Below are 24,636 nucleotides of genomic sequence, written 5' to 3'. Positions count from 1 at the left end.
GATTTATTTTAATAAGAAATTACACTGAAAATGCACAGGACCATACAATTACGAAGAAAAACACGTCTTCGTAACAGCAAAACACAGTATGCACTGGAAGCATCTACGATGAACGCCACGTCGTCAATATCTTTCTACCTCTGCCTCTGATCTGAAGCTTCGCATCGATCAATTTATTCAGTACGTGACTAGCGGCACCCTAATGCCTGCCCTGTCGGCCTGGATTGCCGGTGCACAATCCCAGCAAGTTACATACGATCCCAGCCAGTATTTTCCTAAGAATAATGAATAATTTGTACCCAGCGCGATGACGCAAACAAAATCTGCGGGACTTCCGTAAAGAATAAGAATTTCCCCGCATTTTCTAGTAATGAAAAATGCATTTCCCGGGTCACCATTTGGGAACAATGAATTACGCGCACCGTGAGAAAATTTCTTATTCAGGCGTAGTCCCGGATATAATTTATCGGCGAAATCGCGATCTGACCCAACTTTAAAATTCGTAATGTATGTTTTAACAAAGCTCGCGAGAAGGGTAATAATAAATCCCGTTGGGGAATTTTATGCTAAGGTGTCGAGTAGTTACACGGCGTCGTATACATATATCGTTTATTCGCTCTGGATTGCGATTCGGTATTTCTTATTCTCCGGAGTGCTGCCTCTGCATTTCAAATTCACGAAAGCGTAATTTTAATATTCGCGAACACATTTCGCTAAAAATATATTCCGCATTAATTTTAATGGGGAATAATTTATTCCATTAGAAATAGAAAGTCGTATTAAAGAAATTTATGTACCCTGACGAGGATGAATTTTGTTTTGCTAATTTTGCCATATTAATCGTTTTGTTTTGAACTATTTAAGGTGAAATTTTAAAATTCGGAAAAAATGGAAAAATTGGAAAATACGATTATTTTTTTCCGAAGCAAAAAACTGAAAAAATTGGAAAAAATTGAAACATTCTAGACACTCGAAATAAAACCATTTGAAGAAATTCTTATTAAAATATTTTCTCGAATATATTTTCTGCTGTTTTAACCAAACAACATACAGGGCTGGAAAATCCATATGGCCCATCTGCCTTTACATGAGAGCGACAAAGTAAAGTAAAGAAATCCGTGCGATAGACAAGGATGGCTATAGTGAAGACGTTTCATAATCTGAATAGTCACCGCCCGTTTCGGGTTAGAAGTGGGAGTGACTATTCAGATTATGAAACGTCTTCAATGTAACCATCCTTGTCTATCGCACGGATTTCTATGACTTACTTTATCGCTCTCACATAACGGCCGATGTACCATGGGGACTTTCCGAACCTGTATAAGCAAAACCAAAAGCTAATCTCAGAAAAAAATATTATTTTGTGCCATGACAATCTGTTGCGGGTTGCCTAAATATGTGACGTCACACTAAAAGAGTCTATTATATCTAAAAAATCTAATCCCAGTTCCCTCAGATCAAACGGAAGTAAATAATCAAATGATCAGTACCAAAATGTCTCCTTAAAAAATCACAGGCCTTCAAAGATTTTTTCTTGTTTACTCTTAAACCGTTTGTTTTTTTGCTGTTAGAAATATCGAGTTTTTTGCTTTGCAAAAAATCTATACTTATCGCATATGACTAAAATACGCATTTCTTGAAAAAATATAGTTGAATATATGAATTTATTCTAGTCTAAAGAAATTTCACTTTTTTGTTAATTTAAATTTTCGATTTAACCCAATTTGAAGAGTTTACTGAGATGTTTATATTGTTATAAGTACGTAGGTATGCTAATGTCGATAAACTCAGAAATTGAATATGTTCGTATTTACAACATTGTGCAATGATAACTGTTGTTTTTTAAATGGAATTGTTGAACTGTCATGTTAAACTATAGAAAACTAATTAACATCTCCTTAAATAAAGATAATATTCTTTGCCTAAATAACAAATAACTTATTCATATCTATCATTTTTTTGTCTCCAACTATTAAAGAATAACTAAGCAAAACTCAATACACAAATTCAAAAGAATACGTTTTAGATAATTAAAAAAACAATTCGAGGAACAAACGCAACAAAGGGTTGTTTTACCGTTGCAGTGGAATGAATACGATTTTAAATTAATCAAAAATGTTCACCGCTAGTTAGTACCAATTAATTTCAAATTAGGACTATACCTAATTAATTAATTGGTCGAAACTAGCAGTGGATACTTTGCATTAAATAATAAGCAATTCAACATTTTCCCATACTGGTAATATTGATGACCACTGATGGCTACTGATGTACGGGGTGTGTTTAAATGAAGAAGCACAAATCTAGATACCATTTGTATGATCTTGAGTCCAAAATGTTATAACTAACCAAATATACCTTAGTCCATATTTGTTTCATTTACAGAATACATGGTGTTCATGTTTTTAAAAAATATTACAATACGCAAATATCTCGAATGATATTTGACATATTTATGAATTTTGAGCAGACGATTTAAAAAAATAAAGATAAAAATGGGAGACACTGTCAGATATCAACGTAACTCAATATTTTATAACTTGGATAAGTTTATTTAATTTCTTATTATATTTCAAAGAAAAATTTTCTTTAAAATACATTCTCTTAATTTTCTGTTCATATATGTTTATTTTCGCTCACATAAATAAAACTTTATATGTTCGTATAATTGTGTTGTCATTTTTTCATTTTTACTTTCAGACTGAAAAATGGAACAATTCGAGCAACTTTTGACTTGCGCCATCTGCCTTGATAGGTATAGAAACCCCAAACTATTGCCATGCCAGCACAGCTTTTGTATGGAGCCTTGCCTGGAAGGCCTTGTAGATTACGTACGAAGACAGGTGAATATGATTTTTAGTTGAAAATAATAAAATATTATCTAGTTTACACGGTCTGTATTTGGTATATAAAAAGTTATACAGGGTCGGAAAGTCCCCACGGTTAATCGGTCGTTACCTGAGAGCGATAAAGTAAGTCATAGAAATCCATGCGATAGAGAAGGATGGCTATAATGAAGGCGTCTCATAGTCACCGCGCGTTTCGCCCTTCCACAAATAAGATCAACTTCCACTTGTAATTCAGCGACCGGTGGTCATCTTTGTTTTCGTCGTTTGCCTTTTCTGTAATAGATGTCACTACTTATACAATTCCGACTTCGTATTCCGATATGTTAATACAATCCGTTAACTGAGGGCAGCCCTAGAAAGAGTGATGCCAGATCTACAGATTTTTTGGAATTGGGGCAATAGGGAATTTTGCTTTATTTCCTGGAATTTTTAAGTCATTTTAAAAAATATACTTAAATAACAACTAAATGAACTTTAAATGCAGCTGAGCACTATACTCCATTTGAATAACTTCTCAGTAGGCGAAACAAGGTCACTAGTGACATCTATTAAAGAAAAGCCAAACGACAAAAACAAAGATGGCCACTGGTCGCTGAATTACAAGTGCAAGTGGATCTTATTTGTGGAAGGACGAAACGGACGGTGACTATGAGACGCCTTCATTATAGCCATCCTTCTCTATCGCACGGATTTCTATGACTTACTTTATCGCTCTCACGTAACGGCCGATGAACCATGGGGACTTTCCGACCATGTATATGAAAGATTTAAACAAAACATATTATTTTTAATAATAGCAGGAGTGGTTAATTTTAATCATAAAAATCAACAATTCAAAGGTAACACAAACCTACAGGATAGATCAAGTGGAAAGTTCACAAAATCACAAATTCTTTTAAGAAAAAACTGGGTACTTCGCCTTGATTTCAAGATACAGTGTTGAAATTTGAAAAAATATCACATTTTCAGAATTATCTCTTAGAATATTTAACTCACTTTAATCTGAAAAAATTCGAAACTCTAAAATGGCACCTATTTAAAAAATTTGAAATCCTATTGGGTGATAAAAACACTAATATAATTAACGAAATTCTAATTTGCGTCAAGATTTTGAGGCTCCCAGTGGTACCGTTCATCTATATCTCCGCCAAGGATTGACGAATTTGTAAATCAACTTGGCGGGCTTACATTTTCACTCAGATAAACCATCAGTAGCCCAGGTTTCATCAGTTTACGTCAAATATCTTCGGAGATATTTCAGTAAATGTGATTTTTTTCAAATTTCATAAAAGAAGCGAACTGCATTCTACTTATGAAACTTTTTGCTTAAAATAATTGTTTCTAACACCCTGTGAAGTTTCCGCCTTAAAACCTTGACCACACTGTATAAATAAATCATTAAGCACGTTTTGTATTTCTAATGACGACATCATTCCAGGTTAAATGCCCAGAATGCCGCGCCGAGCACAGAATCCCCTACCAGGGGGTCCAGGGCTTCCCCACCAACGTAACCCTGCAGAGATTCCTCGAGCTGCACATCGAAATAACCGGGGAGTTGCCCGATCCCACCAGCGGTCAAGTGATGGAGAGGTGCAACGTTTGCTCAGAGAAGGCCTACTGCAGCTTCTGTTCGCACTGTGATAAAAAAATATGCGAGGAATGCAAAGGGGCCCACATGGAGATTCTGAGAAGGGAAATCTCCAGAATAAACAACCAGATCAGGAGGGGCATCCACAGGCTACAGGACACCCTTTCCCTGGTGGAAAAGAACGCGCAAAACATACAGACCAACTGTCTGTCTGTGGGCGAGGAGGTCGACGAAATCTACAGGAGACTCAACAAGGCCCTGAAAGATCGCACCGATTACCTACGCGGGGAAATCGATCGGTACCTTACCACGGAGCTTCGCAGCTTAACCACGCTTAAGGAAAACCTAGCACAAGAAATTTCAAACATACTAAGTAATTGCGATTTGGCGGACAAACACATGAACGAGAACGTGGACATTTGGGACGACTGCGAACTCATGGACGCCAAAGAAATCTTCCTTAAGACTGTAGAATTCATCCGCAACTTCGAATACGAAAACTCGGACTACAGCAGGAAAGTACGATTAATTCTAGCGCACGACCCGAACCAGCTGGTGCTTCACGTGGCCGGTTTCGGAGATTTAAATATAGCTAACAGTCACTTTGGCCAGTCCTCTGGTTTGTTGCAGCCAACGGGAGGTCCCGGTCTAATGCGATCGAAAAGCGACCACAGACTAGCCTCTCAATTCAGGCAGCAAGAAGAGAGAGGATACGGAGAAAGGGGTTACGGTGATTCCGAAGACCAAGTTCTCAGTGGCAGGAAATTCGGCGAAAGGCCCAAAACGACGACCACCACTGATAGGTACGGCGAGAGGTACGGCAGAGGCGGCACCGATTACGGTGATGATTACGACCACGACGGCAGGCCGACAAGGTCTAAGTACAGTAGATTCAGACGCCATCAGAACCCAGACAACGATTCTGATACCGAACAGTCATCCAAAGTCAGATTCGAGCAGAAACATGAAAGAGAAAAAACTTTGGACACGGAAGATGTAGCTCGTGGACCGCTTAGTGGAATTACCAGATTAGCGGATTCTCCAAGAGTCATGAAAAAGATGCAGGAGCACGAGAGCGGTAAAAACAAGAAGAAAGAGGAAGCTCCACCCCCACAACCTGCCCCTCAGCCAAAAGTAGTTCCTAAGAGACCTCCGCCTCCGACCACAAGGCAAGTGAGCGAGGAGGACGAAATTAGCAGAATTAAAAAACAAAATAAAGGGGCTACTACGTCCACAGAAACCGCCACTACAGAAACGAGGCCGACAGAAAGGGCTCCCACAGAAGAAAGACAAAGGAAAACCCCCGCCCCTGAGGTGAGTTTGGATGAACCGTAACCCCTTACACAGTACCTGATTAAATCAATTTAGATATTAAAACTTAGTATAATATATGTTGCTTGTTTGCCGTCCATTGTGGTAGTTCACAAATTATTAACTTAATGAAAGCAAAAGTAGACTCGATCACACATTGGCATGTCACCTACTTTCAACTCAAGCCTACTACCTTTTGTTGTTTTGTGTGTGAAGCATGAAGATGTGTGCAAGATCCTTCTAAATCCTAACACACTGTTTTCTCCAGGCCGTATCCAGTACTGAAGAAACTGACGAATCAGTAAGTTCCCTGCAACAAACGCAAAGGAAAACCGCAGCCAGCAAAACCGCAGCCGCAGCTACAAGAAGACCTTCCGACGCTAGCCACAAGAAATCCGCGCGCTCGGCTAGCTCAGACTCCAGCTCATCGACGGAATCTTCTACTGCTTCATCATCAGCCATTCGCAATACCGGCGCACCCTTCACGACTGAAGAAGTGAAACAAAAGATTTTATCCCGCACAGATAACACCACCCCCGCAGTTCGTTCTCGCGCGGGAAGTGGTTCTGCCGCTTCGCCCAAAGACACGCCGGCTCAAAAGCCTTTCCAAAGTCGATTCCTACAAAACAAACCTACAACGGTCCCCCCTCCCACTACTAACGACGAAGAAGTGAGCGAAAGTAGCTCTGAAGAAGCTACGGAATCTGAAGAAGAATCCGAGGAAGAAACTGTCCCAAAAACTGAAACTAATAATATGGCCAAATCAGATATTGGTCCCCTTCTAGCTAGAAGCGCAAACGCTAGAGACAACAGTGCAGAAAACACTCGCAAATCTGACGAACCATATACTAGACCAAAATACACGCCTAAAGAAGAGCCACCCACTACTAAATACACAAGAACCAGACCAACACCTACAGAAGACGAACCACCACGCTATGGATACACCAGTAGATTTTTGAACAAAAGCAAAAGCTCCGCAGTGATACCTCCAGAAGATGAGGACCATCACAGCAGCAGATATGGCTCTAGTGGAGCCGAAGAAGAGCCTAAATATCCTTCGAGTGGCCGCTCCCGCTACATGGCCCTAAAAGAGCGGCGACAACGCTTAGCTCGAAGCAGAAGCAGCCAACAATTCGGCGACGAAGAGGAACAAGACGAACCAATCTCGCCTACCTCCTCCAACCCTTCTGCATACCTGGCGTCCCGAGGTTACGGCTCGACAACATCTGGACACGATCTTGCCAGAAGCCGATCCTCGCATGCCCTGAAATCCAGAGACAACTCACCAGAACGGTCGTCCGCGGCCACCGAAAAAGACGGTGCCGCCCTCAGTTCATGGGCGAGATATTTAAAGAATAAGTACGGCAACAGAAGCGCAGCTAAAGACAAGGAATCCGGAGCCAGCGCGACAGCGCCGTCGTCCAGCACGTCCTCCGCAGCCAGGAGACTGTCGCTCGGCCTTCCGCTCAGGTCGTCCACGGAAATGGGAAGCTCCGACGACGATTCAAAAAACATGCAAGGCTCCCCCACTACCCCTACAGCAGCTACGGCGGCGGTCGGTACGTATATCACAATTTTTCTTTAAAATAATAAGTTGTAGGCAGTAAAAATTTGTTTGTTGAATTTCACATTGAAATAACTCTCAAAGAGGTTCGAATTTCTCTCACTTGTGAGCGTAAAAAGCAATTTACTCGATTTTCCTAAAAGTGTCTAAAATATTAAACAACTTTAGTAAAAACAGTGGCAAAAGAGGTACTTGAACCACATTATACATAATTCTTAAGTATATTAAAATTGAATGCTTGTGATTATTAGTATATAAAACACATTTATAACATCCTAGGGAGACTTAGACGAGCGTTATTGAAAGTACCACGGGTGTTACAGGATAATAATGCCCTCAGTCGAACTTAGATACCTTAATTACTGTTAAGGAGACTTTAGACTTCTCGTTCAAAATCAATATGCCTACTGTACACAGAAAACGATTAACTTCATTTAAGGGAAAAGTTAAATAAGGGAATATTATACATTTTTCATGTATGTATTTGTATCATTTCATTATCATGAAATATCAACGTTTGCTTTGAAATTGGTATGATTTGCGCGCTTCCGTGGCAGTTCTCAGTGGTTAGAACAATTTCCGGGTTGCATGGTAGTCACGTCGCCGATTTAGAGTTCTTGACGTTTAGAGAGACATATCGCTCTCTTCTTCCGAAGAAATTCGAAATTGGATATTAAGTTCGCTGGACGGTATTTATATTTGCTGTGTACACTGGTCCATGACATGCCGATGCATGGCTTTGAGTCGTCGGCCCATGTCGTTCTGGTCTTTGACTTAAATTATCTTAATTCTTCTAAACTTCTGTTAACTCCTTGTATTCTTAGCCAAAATCATCGAGTTCTTCAACTGCTGAGTTTTCCACATTGTTATTCCTCAAATAACACTTGTGCTCCTTTAATCAGGTACTGACATGTCGTTCTATTTGCCCAGTGTGTACTTTTCCGCATAAAGGTACACGGAATGATGTATAAACTGCTGTAGATCATGTCTCCAGCTATCTTGGGAAAAGCTTTTCCCATCTTACTTGGAGTACAGTACTCGTAGATGCTATTAATGCGATTTTTCCTTAAGATGTGACTTATCATGTCAGTACACACTTGTTTATAGAGCATATGAGTCGTTGCCGAATATTTGTCTTTTTCCTTGTCCTTTCGTGTCCTTCTGAAGGCTCGTTCATATCCGAGTTTGTGTATCTATTTCCTCTAAAACCAAGACCTAAGTCTTGTACAGTTCCTCATCTAAGTGTTCTGGTCCGCAAATGGTACATGTTTGATGTACTAAAGGGTCCGCAATATCTTGTTTCTGGATTGGGTGGTGATGAGACTAATTTTTCAGATTCGCCTTTCTGTAAACACTGTTTTCTCTTGACAAGGACATCTAGAAATGGTAGGGCACCAGGGTGAAGTTAATGTGCGGATATATTTCATTGATGTATCTTCTGCCTTCTATTTCAGTGATGGATCTTCGATGAAGTTCTTCCAGTGCTTTTATAATCGATACTTTTGTGAATGCCGACTTCACGTCGAAACTTGGCAAAATATTATCTAAATCAAGGTGGATTCCCTTGATCTTACCAATAAAATCTCTACCGCTTTTGACTTGGTGTTTCAACTTTCTCAGTAGGTCTTTAGTTTGGTGTAGCACGTACTGGGAGAATAGGTGAATGACTGACCTAACTGCATTTACTATTGGTCGGAGTGAAGCGTTTTGGTTTGGAAGCCTTTGGAAGACAGTCACTCGAAATACAGTTTCTTGGCAATGTTAGATGCTCTAATCGCAACTTTTTTTACTTTCTTGATTTTCTTATAGGTACACCGAGTTCTGGAGTATGTTCTCCACTTTGGATATATATTCTGCTGTGTACAAGAAGACAGTTGCATTTCTTTTGTCGGCCGAGAGTATGGCAATTCTTTCATTTTCCTTTGGTTCTTTGAGAGCTTGGACTTTTTTCCTAGACAAATCCGGTTTCGGAGGTTTAAATTTCTATATGTCGTCACAAAGAGCTTGCATGTTGGTGTAATTGTTAAGTAATAAAGGAATAGGACAATAACATTCATTAAATGAAATATACACCCCAGACATCATTATCACTCTATTTCATGTTAAAAATGACGACTATCTCTTGCTTGTTAATTTTCTAGACATCTAAAACGTGACAAATATTTTGCCACATATTAGATACGTTTATTTCCTGGCTCAACTTGAATTGCTGTCCGCAGGTATCGCCCAGGCAGTGGTAGGTACCTCCCCTAGGAGTCAGTACCTGCAGAAATGCCAGCAGCTGTTCGAAATAGGTAGTCGGGGGAGCGAAGCCGGATGTTTCACGTGGCCCCGCGGCGTCGCCGTCGGGCCGGACAACTCCATCGTCGTCGCGGACTCCTCGAACCACCGCGTCCAGGTCTTCGATTCCAACGGCCGCTTCGTGAAGGAGTTCGGCCAGTACGGCAACAAGGAGGGAGAGTTCGACTGTCTCGCCGGCGTTGCCGTCAACAGAATCGGGCAATTCATTATTGCCGACAGATACAACCACAGAATACAAGTAAGTAGACCCCGATCGTCAACCGATGCTGAATTTTTCACAGTTCCTAAACTAAATGTGATCTGTGTCCCCTATCAGTTCAAACTTTATTTCTTTTATACAGGGTGATTCAGAATATCCTAAAAAAATTGGAGTTTGTACGGCGTCAAAATTGAGTTGATTTTTTAAATTCCTTATTATATAAAGTTTTGTTTCTTTCTGACTGTATAATTTCTTGAATAAAATTATTAATTCACTGGGATAACAGGGCACAATTAAATAATTTGTTGTAAAACAAGTTTTTTATTAAGGGCCCCATATTCTTTAAATAGTGTTTTCCGCAAAGACAAATAATTTCAAACATTTAATAACTGAATAATCTAAAGCTTATCAAATAATAGGAATGTTATGTCATGCCACCTGAGTATTTTCAAAGACGCCGCAGTAAAACGAATAAACAGGTGCAAAAAACGATCAAACCATCAAGGTTTTAGGTACTGAAATCTACGAAAATACTAACTTTTTTATATATAATTCCACATGTAAATATTCTTATAACATTTACTTGCTTAGTCCTACATATAAAATTGTTTACTTTTATTTATAAGTACGTGAAAATAATTCTTAAAATGTGGGGTTAGAATAACAGCAAACGCATGTTTTACAAACGCTTTTTTTTAGTTATTATTTTATTTGAGTAAATTTAAATGGTAACAATGAATAAACAAAACATCAAGGATTTTATTTTTGTGCTTACTTTTGTTCTACACGTTTTACTTTTAAAGATTTCAGTACCTAAAAACGCCAGAAATTTCACTATTTCTCGGCCAGGAATACGGCCACCTTAAAAAATTTTTATTGCGGTCGTTTCGGGATTATTTTTCCCATCTTCAGATAAAACAATAATAACCATGGATTATAATATTTTTCCTCAAGTAAAAATTAAAATCTAAAATGTTTTAAATACCTAATAAAGACAAAACGATTGTAATAAAAAAATTTTTATAAAAAATTTGTTTTACGACAAATTATTTAATTGCGACCTGTTCTCCCAGTAAATTAATAATTATTCAATAAATTCCTTATGGAACATAAAAAAAAATTATTGAACACTACTTTACTGAGCAGTTAGTTGTACCCCAAACTGTCCGACTCACAAAGTTATTTTTTTTGAGTATCCTTACATCTCAAAAACTTATCAGTACCAAATTCCAATGCATTATAGTTTTTTTTTGGAACTAACTAAAATTTAAATTTTAAAAATCATATTTGATGACATCAAAAACTGAAGACAATATAGACTTTTGGTTAACGAGAAAAAAGTGAATAAAAAATAACTGAAAAAAAAATACTTTTTGGTGATCTTCCACCCTCTTTTTTCCAAAATACCGTCTGCAACTTTTTTTAAACAAGTTTTTGATTGTAGTCGTTCAACTGGAAGTGAATTAAATTATGTTAATTTAGATAAGAAATAATTAATTTATTAGCGAAAATAAATGTTATTGAAAGTGGAAAACTTCACCATCCTCCATCTATAACTAGTATAGTCTTTCCGAAGTCAGTTGAACATGTAAAAAAACACCTGGCAAGAAAATTTAATGAGTTTCATAGGCATCCCTAAAAAAGTTTTCTGATAAAGGTACAAAATTATAATAATTTGTATATAATGTGCAGAAAATTTCTATTATATGTTCATTTGGCCAACAACATATTTTAATTATTTATGTCCTCAAACAATTTTATTATTCTGATGGTAAATTTCCTTTTGTTCTGTTTCAAAAGGTCTCCAAAATGCCATGTTGTAATAATATTAGTAAACAAAATATCCCTCTTATTTCTCCCTTTCGCAATTGTAATATGAATGATTAATAGAAGGTGCCTATAATAAATTAAAATTACCTGAATCACACCAAATTCCGCATTGCTACACTGCACTGCTGGGCAATTTGTCGACCACTTGTCAACAGCTGAGGTTTATTGCCCAGTAGCCCAATGCAACTGTATTTGTATTTCGTTTGCCTGTGCTTGCATTTTTCAACTGGGCATATACATTTCTACCACCTCCACGTTTAGTTCGACCAGACCTGTATATGGGTATGGCTAAATAAATACGAGAACAAATTTTTCAAATATTTCAATGCCGAGTTGCTGCGTCAGCGAGCAAACCTGGTACATACTGTCATCCTCTTGATTCGATTGATACCGGAAAGGCTATACCTAGTATGTTTACTGGAATGCCAATAATTCCTGAAAAACACGATTATTTTAGAAATTTTTCCTCTAAAATTCATTCTCTTTCATTTTTAGGTATTTGACCCATCTGGTAGATTCCTAAGAGCATTTGGAAGCCAAGGTACTGCAGACGGTCGCTTCAACTATCCATGGGGTGTCACAACCGATGCATTAGGATTCATTTATGTCTGTGACAAGGAAAATCACAGAGTACAGGTAAATAAAGGCTGATCGTATTAAACGACACCCTCTTTGTGGTATAAATCTTGTATTTTCTTCTCTGATTTTCGAATCTTCCAGGTTTTCCAATCCGACGGCACATTCGTCGGCAAGTTTGGCACGATGGGCAACAAGGAAGGCCAACTTGAACACCCCCATTACATAGCGGTCTCAAACACGAACCGAGTCATCGTTTCGGACTCGAACAACCACAGAATCCAGATCTTCGACGTGAACGGTAAAGTAGTCTCTTCCTTTGGCACTGAAGGTTCCGATGATGGACAATTTAAATTCCCGAGAGGCGTAGCAGTGGATGATCAGGGTTACATCTGCGTTGCCGATTCAGGAAACAACAGGATACAGATTTTCCACCCCGATGGGACGTTCTTGAGGGCGTTTGGGTGTTGGGGCATCGGCAAGGGCGAATTCAAGGGTCTTGAAGGTGTAGCCATGACTCCGAATGGACATATTCTTGTGTGTGATCGAGAAAACCATAGAATTCAAGTGTTTTAAGAAGTTTCGATTTAATTGTCTAATCATTTTTCAATTATACAGTGTGTTAACTTACATCAATAAACCTTTGCATTTCTATAATACCCATTATTTTATATTTCACAGGGAAACCTCAAGATTTTTGGTCCTTCGAACAGGATCGTGTAATACTAAGTTCAAATTCAGAACTTTATATTTTAATATGTGGAACAAGGAGTTAGGATAGTGGTTATTGTGCTGGTAAATAAAACAAATTCTTGATATAAATTATAATATGTTAACAATAACATCAATAAGTAATGAAATCTTGTTTAGATATCGACAATGTGATCTAAATTTATTAACTATTATGTAGAAAACATACCGTAAATAATGAAAGTATGCATAGAAAATAGCAAAAGCAAAATTAAATTAATGTTAATGATACAATTTAAAAACACCGAATAAAGAATTTAATAATTTTCTCCAATAAAGAAACACCACAATAAATAGCATTCACTAAAAATGGCAAGATTTAAAAAAAAACATGAGAATGGGGTACATTTAAAACTGTCTCATTATACTTGAGAATTAATCAATAGATAAAATTACTGTTAATATTTTATTTTAGCTTAAGCTCTCTTTAAAAAAAAAGTTCAGAATAATGACTGAAATATGTTTATGAAACTTTAATAAAACGAAATTCTGAAGAAAAAATATATATGTTTTTAATGTTATATCATACCTAAGAAATACTAACAAAATCGTATATATCTCAAAGTAATAAATACTGACTAGCAACATTTAATAAATCCAGACTTACAAGTAATTGGAATTTAATCAAATCGAGACATAATATTTGAGTGCGAAGCATAACACTTGGAAACTTTTATAGAAACAAATACGAAATGGGAAAATTCTCCATAAATCTGAATTTAACAATTACGCAGATTAGAATAGTATAAAATATGGTATAGCTTAAAGATATACGTAGGCTTATTGTTATATTATAAAAAAATAAATGAACCCTAGCAATGTTCAATGTTTGTAGGACAATTACCAAATATATCCTTATGTGGTAGGTTTAAGAAATATTCACCGGTTAGTTTGCTACTTATTCAAGAAGTTATAAAGTATATAGTGGATTTGTAAATACTAATTTTTTCCTGTAACGTATAAACCAATTTTTTTAGAAATAAGGACAGTACTAGAGTCAAAATAATATAAAAATTCTATATAATACTTAATAATACTATATAAAGTGAATATCTTTCAAAAGAAAAATCTCACACGAATTATCACAAAATTCATTTCCTTTATTTTTATGATGACAAATAATGAGAAACACGATTATCACAAAATTTAGAAATTCATATTCTCGAAATAGGATATGCAGCTTATTATTTCAAAGATTCAAAAATACTGGATGGAACACACAATCGCGAAACTACTAGGACTGAGAATTAATTTTGAGGGAATTTGGTAGATGGCGTAACTTATGCTATATCGCATCGGACACTTCTGTAACTATATTAAAGTCAAAGCTCTGTCATTAGGCTTTACTGTTTATTATACGTCATTTTGTTGAACTGTAAACAACATAAAAACACGCGAGTATTAGATTAGACGTTTTAGAAGTGGTGATTTCGATACAGTTGACAAAGAACGCCCTGGTCAACCCAAAAAGTTCGATGATGAGGAATTGGAAACATTACTCAACCAAGGTTCATGTCAAACGCAAGAAGAACTTGCACAACAGTGTCCAAATGTCTAAATGGACTGGGTATGATTCAAAAGCAAGGAAATTGGGTGCCATATGAATTGAAGCCGAGATTTTGAACGGCAATTGCTACAATGACAAAAAAGAAAAGGTTTTTTGCATCATATCGTCACTAACGATGAAAAAAAATGGATACGTTTTGATAATCCTTGACCAAATATTCATGATTCCTAGCTCAGCTTTGTATTTGGTCGGACCAGTTTGATATTGTGCACAAGCTGTTTCAAGTGCATGAAACCATCACTGGTGAACACAAATGATGCCGTTGAGTCATGCATTGAAGGAAAAAAGGGCCGCAATTCCAGCAAAAGCACGATAAAGTAATTTTTTAACATGACAATGCTTGACCACGTTGCTCATGAAGTCAAAAAATGCTTAGAAATGCTGAAATGGGATGTTTAGCCCACCCGACATATTCACCAGATTTTGTTCCATCGGATTACTACTTATTCCGATCCATGGAACACGACCTGGTTAAGCAGCGCTTCCAATCTAACAAAGATACAAAGAAATCGAGTGGCAGATAGCATCAAAGGTAGTGGCTTGCGATAGACCATACTTCCAAAAATAATAACGTACACAAGTTTTCATAACAAAGCCTTGAATTTACAAAAAAATCGCTCAAAATTAATTCATAGACCTAATATACACGGTGTTCCTAAATAAGTGTCGCAACGGAAAACTATAAATTCCTCTTGAAAAAAAAAAAAAAACATTATTTTCCTGTTCCATTTTTCTCTTTGGGCTTTCGTATTCAAGATACACAGTGTCTAAACTTTTTTTTAGTTTTTTGCCAATATCTTAGGAACCGTTTGAACTACAGGACTAAGCTTTTGTACACACATTAGCACTATTAATAGCTACTTTTTCGCACCATTCTCGAATTCATTGGATGTGGCAGTGGTAGAGATTTTAAGGTATCGTAATGTTAAATTTCTTTAAAATTGTTAATTATTACTACCTATTTTTTGAATTGCAAAAGATTTTCGAAACGTAAGCAAAATGTTTGTTTTTGTTCATAAAGTCATTTTTCTTGAAAACGGTTCACTTTAGAGCAATGAACCAAAAGAACTCTTTTTGTGTAAAATTCATTGGCGCTTTAGAATCTGCTATCAAATGTCAATTTGAAAAACCCTTATGATACCTTAAAATCTCCACCACTGGCACATCCAATGAATTCGAGAAGGGTGCGAAAAAGTAGCCTTTAATAGTGGTAATGTGCATTCCTAAGATATTGGCAAAAAAACAAAAAAAAAAATTAAGTTTTGACACCATGTATCTCGAAAACGAAAGCCCAGAGAGAAAAATGGAAGAGGAAAAAATGTTTCTTTTTTCAATAGGAATTTAGTCTTCCGTTGCCACACTTATTTAGGAACACCCTGTATAAAATTCCCATTTAATGCATTATTTAAACAGTTACAATGACACAATTTTTACCCCCCCTGTACGACTAAAATAAATTGTAAATAATTCCCCCAAAAATTCACCACAGCGAAAAATAAAAAAAGAAATGTAATATTTGAAAAATAATAATACGGACAAAATTTATTATGAAACTGTTAGCTTCGAGAGAGATCTTAGAATTTCTGTCTTCCCTCCACTATTCTTGATATAACCGAAAATCACGATGCGACATTCTGATTTACCACGTATAACTTCAACAATCACAAATATTTAAACACATGCAATCCAAATGCGGGATGAACAATAATGTTGAACGTAGGAAATGCTACTCGTCCGAGTTGTTCTGTGCGTAATAATAATTTACCGCCCTCCTCAAATCAAAATCTGCGGCCAAAATGACCTGCACGAGGGTCTCCCTGGGGGCCGAGTCGCCCACGATGTCACGCAGCTGTGTGATGCACGTTTCCATTTGGGTGGAGTTTTGCTCTAGACGGAGGTCCTCCAGGGAGCTGTTGGTGGAACGGTTGGGCTGCAATTGTCTTCCCATTAGTACACTTCCATTACAGGTTATAGCACACTTTTTAAAAATAAATCCTACCATATTAGAAACAATGTTCTTCGAAACCAAAAATTTAGGTATGAGAAAGACATTTAACCTTACAGACAAAATTCTTAATTGATAATAGCCAGAAATTAATAATTATCTAAATAAAAAATTAAAATTAATGTGTCTATAATAGGATCATATTCGACGCAAAGTAATAAATCATTGCCTGTCAAAGGATGCAGTGTAATACGGTTTTAAGGGGTTTAGAAATTGAATAATTTCTTTATGCATTATGAAGAGGTGATCAGTTCACGTTAAATGTAAACTTTCCAAAAACTAACATGGAAATATAGCAATTTTGACAGAAAATGCAGAAATAGTAAGAATCTATCTATCCTGGCTGTATTTACGCTTTGGTTTTTATAACGTTCGAAAGAGAATAAAATATTTCCAAAAATAAAAAATTTCTATGAAAGATTACATTATTTAATAATATAATATGTGTTTTTCCATTAGTAACACTTAGATATGTCATTTTTAATTTTTATTTTAGCTATTGCTGATATAAGTGGATGCATGTTGGGATACAGTGGTTGTTTCCCACGATATCATCAATTAAGAATCTTGTCTCCGAGTTTAAATACCTTTCACATGTACCTAGATTTTTGATATCACAGAACATTGTTTGAAATTAATTGAAATGGATTTTAGAAAAATTCGTTGAATTAATATGAAATATCTTAAGATAATCAAAATAAGCTAAAAGTATGTGAGTTAATAAAAATAAATTTTTTTAACAAGTTATCGTGTTTATACAGGGTGTAACTTTAAGAGGAGTCAGTTTTTTAAAATACTGATCTTGAAATTAATTTTTTTAAAATGTTACCGTTTTAAACCAACCACTAACGGAGTGACTTGGCAACATATTTTAAAATCACCATATTTTTTTGATAACAATTTGGAAGAAGTCCACTACCCTAAGAACATTTTTGAATATTTTTTAAAAATTTATATTTTTTCCATGAATTTATACATATATATATTTTTTGTGTTCATGATGAAAAGATTAAATTCGTTTAAAATTCAGGTAATTGTTTTGTGGAAACACGGCGGACACGTCGATTAGTATTTTTAGTTGCAGATTTTATGGTCAAAAGAAAATCATTATTACGTCATTATTACGAAAACCGCTGATTTTATAGATGTGGTGTTATACAAAAAGTGTTTAGTATTTACCGTACAATTCAAAAATGGCATAATATACAATTAAAAAAAAATTTATGATGGCATATTATGCTCTTCTTGAGACACCCTGTACAATTTTCTTATATAAAAAAATCCGCAATTAAAAATACTAATCGACATGTCCAAGCGTTTTTCCACAAAATAATTACCTGAATTTTAAATGAATTTGTTCCCGTCATCATGAGCGCACTGTACAATATACAGGCATACGTTAATTTGTTTTAAAATAATTATTTTTGTTGTTTCATGAAATAATAATAATAAAAAATAAATTAAAATAAATATTTTTTAAAATCATTCAAGTTTTTAACACAAAGCTTAACTGTTACTATTTTTTTTAAACACTGTGTTTAATTTGTGAATCACAGTGCCGATGACTTTTGACATTGACCTAGTTTTAGTAAACTATATGATATCAATCCACCTGATGAGATATGACAAACAACCAATGAAACGAGAATGGCCAAATATGTCACCACCACTTTTCTACATTTATTTTAGTCTACAATTGGTTTACAAGGTGTTTATAAAATAGTACGTAATTTTTCAACTTTCGACATAAAATATTAGTGTTTACTAGAATCGAAATAAAATTTGTATAGTGCAGTGTTGTGTAACCCTACGTAGTTATTTTATTGAATGCTTACTGATGGCATGGTGTGTTTGTGCGTCTTCGTTGTTAAATTTCTGTGTGATTTGTGAAAAAATCTGTATACGAAACAAGATTGATGAGATCTGACTCATGCCGTAGCTCCCAAGCTAGCAAGCGTATGAGGTTACACTAACGTATCTATTTTACATGACGAAAACTGAGGAAACAAACTTATATTTGTTTCCAAAGGTCAAAGGTACACTCAATATAAAAATTACCCCTGTTAAACGTTACAATGTTTTGATTTTATATACCATTTTATGTTTTGTCATTTCTAAGTTAAGTTTTAACTCTAAAATTTTATTTGTAACCCCGAGGAAGGCAGAAATTCTGCTGAAACGTTGATAAAATGTAATTGATCGCTTTTTATTTTCTTCTACTCAATCGGAATATACAGTGGACAAGAAAAATGTTGTGAATTTTTTTTTGATTACTTACGTCTAATTCTGGAGTGAGTAGCATCGTTTCCACTGCACTTTTCAAATCGGTAACTCCGGGACTAGTGCAGTGGAAGGAGTTACTGCTGGCGGAGGAGGTCGGAAGGAGATGCTCCAACCCGTGATCGAGCATATCCGACTGAGCGCCGGTGGGTTGCGTCCAGACGGAATCGAAGATCTCCGCCTGCAGCGAAATGGGTAACTCGAAAAACTCCTCGTTCTCTGTCAGTTCGTGATGTTGCGATATGAAATTCAAACACCGAGTCTAAAAATTAAAGGAAAAAACATTTTTTTATTTATTTATAGAAAGTCCCAAATAGCTCACCTTCAATAATGTGGCATTGTACTGATCCGACATACTCAAAAAGTAGAAAACAGAATCATCGTCGACACACGACAACAAAGCATTTTCACAAGTAACCTTCAAACTGTCCATTTCGTACCTATCACTTAGTAACAATAACTCTACAAGCTGCTCAGTCGACAAAGAATCCTGTTTTAACCGCCCGCTGTACAGGTATTCCAATAATATTTTAAATAGAAACGGACTAGTATCGTGTATCACAATTTTCCTAAAAGTAAAAGTTTATAAAAGACCACAATTCATAAAAAAAATATTATCACTCACTTATCTATGGCTTCCCGCATTCCCGACAACAGAGCCCTCCTGAACCAGTCGCACCTAGCAGCTACGATGACCCTGTGAGATTTTATAATACACTTTTCTTCGGGTGTTGCCCCTTCCTCCGTCTGCTCAGAATTAAAACTACCGCCCACAACCTCGAACTCCATGTCGGATTTTTTCTCGCTACTTAACAACTGCAGGCACAATTTCGACAGTAAACTGTCGTTCGCATTCGGCGGAACACACAATGACTCCACTAAATTCAGCTAAAATATAGTTCTTAATTAACTAGTTACTCAATTGTTAGTTAATTAATTACTTATTAATTATTAATAATTAAGTGGTTATATCATATCAGACACCAAATCTTCCGTTTAAAGTTTAAGTTAACTAATTAATAATTATTAATTAGCTAATCCATCAATTAGGAACCAAATCTATCTATTAGAAGTGAATTAGTTATAATTAAGTAATTAGACAGTTAATTAGTTAATTAATAACAACTGTAAGCACAGTTTAGATAGTAAACTCTCGTTCACATTAGATGGAACACACAATGACTCCACTAAATTAATCTAAAATATAATTGATAAATTAACTAAATACTTAATCAGTTATTAATTAATTCATTCATAAATATCGATTAAATGCTTATGTTATGTCAAACCCCAAATATGTCTAAAACTTAATTAGTTAACTAATTAAATAGTTAATAGTTAATTCATTAATCAGGTACCATGTGTATTAATTTTAATTCAAAATAATTAAATAATTTGTAATAATCAATTAGTTCATTAATTAGGCACAGTTTTCACTGTAAACTGTAGTTTACATTTGATAGGATACATACTACATTAAATAATAATTAAACTAAATTAATAATCAATTATTAGTTAAATAATTAAATTATTATTTACATTTTTAGACAATAAATCTATCTACTTAAAATTCAATTAGTTAATTATTTTTAATTAGTTACTAACTAATTAGTTAATCAGGCACCAAATCTTTTAAATAAATTATATAATAATTAAATAATCAATTAATTAATTAGTTAAATAGTAACCAGTGCAAGATTACATCCAGTGGAACATAGTGATTCCACTAAGTTCAGCCAAAATACAATTGATAATTAACTAATTACTAATTAGTTAATTATTAACTATTGATAACTGCTTACATTATGTCAGACACCAAATTAATTGACTTAAAATTGAATTAATTAATTAATTAATTAGTTAGTTAATAATTAATTAATTAATTAGTTAATAATTAATTCATTAATTGAACACTAAATTTATTAATATTTAATTAGTTATAATTGAATAATTAAAACTTATAATAATTAAATAATCAGTTAATAAATTAATTAGTTAAATAGTAACAAGTGCAAGTTACAGTTTCCAAATTAAAATGTCATTCACATCCAGTGGAACATAGTGATTCCACTAAGTTCAGCCAAAATACAATTGATAATTAACTAATTACTAATTAGTTAATTATTAACTATTGATAACTGCTTACATTATGTCAGACACCAAATTAATTGACTTAAAATTGAATTAATTAATTAATTAATTAGTTAGTTAATAATTAATTAATTAATTAGTTAATAATTAATTCATTAATTGAACACTAAATTTATTAATATTTAATTAGTTATAATTGAATAATTAAAACTTATAATAATTAAATAATCAGTTAATAAATTAATTAGTTAAATAGTAACAAGTGCAAGTTACAGTTTCCAAATTAAAATGTCATTCACATCCAGTGGAACATAGTGATTCCACTAAGTTCAGCTAAAATATAATTGATAATTAACTAATTACTAATTAGTTAATTATTAACTATTGATTAACTGCTTACATTATGTCAGACACCAAATTAATTTACTTAAAATTGAATTAATTAATTAATTAGTTAATGGTTAATTCATTAATTGGACACTAATTCTATTAATATTTAATTAGTTATAATTGATTAATTAATTAATTAGTTGATAATTGATAAATTAGTTAATTAATGATTATTTAATCGGACACTGAATGTAACCACTAAAATTTTGTAAAAAAATTCTCTTTGGATTAATTGACTTACTTTGTAGCCATGATGCTTTGGCGTTGAATACGAAGAACTCCTGGTCATTTTTGGTGTTTCGTTAGTGTGAGAAGAAGAAGCCGTGGTATTCAAAAGGCCCAGAGATTGCAAGGTTTGCGTGAAAGCGTCCCTTTGGACTAATTCGCACACCTGAATCATTACGTCTTGCAGCGAATCGATGTGAACTATCAATTTTTGTAGAATGTCAGACTAAAAAATGTTAATTATTGATGCAAAAGGAAAAACCGTGCTTAAACGATGGCACTTACCACCTTGCTAGTTCCAACTTTGAAACAGAATTTGAAATCGCTCCATTCTAGTTTTTCATCGAAAGCTGATGCAGTTTCCTCCAGTCTTATTAGAAATATCGGAAGTTCTTCTATTAGCTGTTCCAGATTCCTCGCAATAGAACGTACCTTTTGTGAAGACGACATTTCGTTGAAGTTTTCCCTGGCAAAATTAAAACAAACAATAAAACGAAAGTTTCATTTTAAATGAAGGGACCTACTTCTTATGTACTAACAATCCGAGGCTACAAGTGATATGTTCGTGAAATGTATTCAACTTCGTCAATTCTCTTATGTGTAAAAGATTCCTCACGGTCTTCGACAACATATCTCCTACGTTGCTCTTACTTTTGGTGACGTCCGGCGTAAAGAGGCCCTGAATTATTTGCTGTAAGGCTTTTTCCACATGTACTATTAACATGGACATAGTATCTAGGATTATTTCGATCTGAAAATAAAAAGAAGTAGTTTCCGAGGGCCCGATTTGTTAAGCAATGTACCTCGGGTACTAAAAATGTGGCTATTTCCACCCTCTGAGCAGGCGACATTGAACTAAAAGTATCTTTCAAAGTCTGCAGGAACCTTGTGATTTGTGACAGAAACACTGGTAACCTCGACTTGGCATATCGGATAATTTCATGTCGTTCGTTTCGGGACAGTTCGTTTTTTCTCTTCGTAAATAAATCACACAGAAGCAATAACTTCACACCAGCTAAAAAAATTACAAATTTCTCACTCGGGTCTAACCCCAAATGTGCTTGGAATGACGTTACCTACAGCAGCATCCCTAATCGACTGTTTAACGACAAAGCACAGCTTTGCCGGATTGGATATTATGTTCTCCGAGGAAGAATGATTGCTCCTTGGCTGAAATCTATCAATGATTTGATTTATACAAGAATGCATATCGTTGACCAAACCTATGATTTCTGTAAGAAAAAAACAGAAATTTCCTAGTTTGAAGAATAAATATATACATTGTGATTTCATTCGAGGCACAACAAAAATAAGCGAAAATAAACTAGGCTTATCAACAGGCTAATGAATGTTTGGATAAACAACAAATTAATAACGTATTTCAGATAGCACAGAGGAATCGTAAGAACTATAAATAAATTCCAACACAGCAAAAACATTACGTTTTAGAATAATCTTGTTTATAAAATGGAAAAACATTTCGAAATAAAGCAAACTTACGTTGTTTTAGAGCCATATTTTTCAGATACAGTTGACAATTATTCACTAATTTATTCAATGATACATATGGACCAGCAGCTGCAACTACCTGACCAGCAGTCTCTTCCGTTAAATTTTCAGGCAGACATTCAGAGTAGAGGAAATGAAGTATCGTTCCTAAAACATCTTCGGGTATATTACTAAAGGGCGGGGGGTCTGAGGTCCAATTAATATCATTCCCTTGCAATTCGAGAATAGTAGAGTGAACTTTAAACTAAAAAAAATTAATTAGATATCAAAATCTTGAACGTGTTATGTTTACTCACTTGTTTATTATTAGAAGCTGTAATTATTACATCTGAAAAATAACCGTCTTCTAAAGCTGGTAGCAATGTAAAGTACGGGACACTATAGCTAATTTCGGTGTCGTCACTGCATCGGATACAATGTAGCATACATAGCCCTTCACAAGTTAATGTTACACTGTCAGACGGTCTTCCTTTGTCAGGCTTAAAAAATATAAGTTATATGAAGGAAACATTAAAACGCTTTAACTTACTATAAATTCAAAAACATGGCCAGCATAAGCACCAAACCGTAATTGTATACCAGCTCGGCCTCCATGGATATAGACCTCATATGTTTCACAACTGAAAAGGGGAACAGACTTCAATTCATCATTGATAAACCATGTTACATCTCCATTCTCATCTAAACGAAATCTCACTCTAAAATATTAATAATTAATACTATTCAGATTGTACCATGAAAAATAAATACCCTTCCATATATTTAATGTATCTATCATAACTTCCAATGTACGTCCCTTTAACATATTCACATTTTACTACCTAAAATTAAAAACATCAAAAACCAGTAGGAAAATAAACATGGCAAAGGTATTTTTAGAGTTAAAAATATAACCGGCACGTAAACATTTTTTAGGAAAGTAGTATACTTATATACTTACTTCCCAAGTTCCAATAAATGCTGCTCTAGCCATAATTCACTTCAACTTTTTTATTTTATTTATCAATTTTGACAACTTATTTTTATTTGTAGTCACAAATATTCCGCCATACTGGAAAGTATGGTTCTTTTCTTATTTTGTTCCGTATGTTGGCTCCCTGCTTGACGATCACAAGATTTAGATTTCAAATTCGAATATTCATATTCCTATTCACAATTCGCAACATAAAGTGAAAATGTTCCAAATTACGCAATTAGAATGATCTGTTATTATCAGAACCTAAATATTACCTACCTACTTAAACAGACGGTTCATCAATTTGCGTAACGTGATTGAGAACTAGGTACAAATATTTGTTAACAAAACTAATTTATTAATTAGTTTTACGAAAATAATTCCATTACCATGTATGTACATACATCAATAATTGAATATTAAAATCGATATAGAATAAAATAACACTGTATCCAATTATTTATGTTTTTGAATTAATTGTGGTTTTACTTGCAATCACGTCATAAAAATCGAACGTAATTAATTATTTTCTATTATGTGAAAATAATCGAACACGTTTGTTAAATGAAATTACACGCGATTATTAGAACTCTGTAAAAGTTAAAGAAACACACTTCTCATCTAAAATTCAAACTTTCTAGAA

General features: G+C 34.7%; 2 protein-coding genes across 3 annotated transcripts in view; one reads left to right on the top strand and one right to left on the bottom strand.

Annotated features, from left to right (window-relative positions):
* The window catches only part of LOC108905818 (RING finger protein nhl-1), a 99,014-nt gene extending 86,134 nt beyond the window's left edge, over positions 1–12,880 (top strand). For both annotated transcript variants that reach the window (XM_018708845.1, XM_018708844.1), the window contains 6 exons: positions 2,701–2,843; positions 4,288–5,751; positions 6,017–7,310; positions 9,535–9,854; positions 12,141–12,281; positions 12,366–12,880. In XM_018708845.1, the coding sequence (XP_018564361.1) occupies positions 2,709–2,843; positions 4,288–5,751; positions 6,017–7,310; positions 9,535–9,854; positions 12,141–12,281; positions 12,366–12,797 (3,786 nt within the window). In that variant the 5' untranslated portion in view covers positions 2,701–2,708 and the 3' untranslated portion in view covers positions 12,798–12,880. The remainder of the gene's footprint in view (positions 1–2,700; positions 2,844–4,287; positions 5,752–6,016; positions 7,311–9,534; positions 9,855–12,140; positions 12,282–12,365) is intronic.
* Positions 12,881–15,854: 2,974 nt separating this feature from the next.
* Positions 15,855–24,085, bottom strand: LOC108905817. The gene is made up of 14 exons (XM_018708843.2): positions 23,979–24,085; positions 23,789–23,859; positions 23,568–23,736; positions 23,335–23,517; positions 23,030–23,282; positions 22,606–22,761; positions 22,333–22,544; positions 22,054–22,280; positions 21,815–21,995; positions 21,546–21,755; positions 19,449–19,711; positions 19,146–19,392; positions 18,822–19,085; positions 15,855–16,468 (listed from the first exon to the last, which is right to left on the bottom strand). The coding sequence occupies exons 1-14, from the start codon at positions 24,009–24,011 to the stop codon at positions 16,265–16,267; spliced, it is 2,673 nt and encodes an 890-aa protein (XP_018564359.1). The 5' UTR covers positions 24,012–24,085; the 3' UTR covers positions 15,855–16,264.
* Between the last annotated feature and the right edge of the window lie 551 nt (positions 24,086–24,636).

This window comes from Anoplophora glabripennis, unplaced genomic scaffold (genome assembly GCF_000390285.2).
Source record: "Anoplophora glabripennis isolate ALB-LARVAE unplaced genomic scaffold, Agla_2.0 scaffold164, whole genome shotgun sequence".
NCBI classification, from domain to species: Eukaryota; Metazoa; Arthropoda; class Insecta; order Coleoptera; family Cerambycidae; genus Anoplophora; species Anoplophora glabripennis.
Note: the sequence above shows the minus strand (reverse complement) of the source record. Positions and strands in the feature narration are given on the sequence as shown.

Coding starts and splice junctions, on each gene's coding strand:
- LOC108905817 (XM_018708843.2), bottom strand. CDS start 24,011: ATGGCTAGAGCAGCATTTATTGGAACTTGGGAA. Junction 19,393..19,448: donor ATGCGGGAAGCCATAGATAA/GTGAGTGATAAT, acceptor TTTTACTTTTAG/GAAAATTGTGATACACGATA. Junction 19,086..19,145: donor ACAATGCCACATTATTGAAG/GTGAGCTATTTG, acceptor TTTAATTTTTAG/ACTCGGTGTTTGAATTTCAT.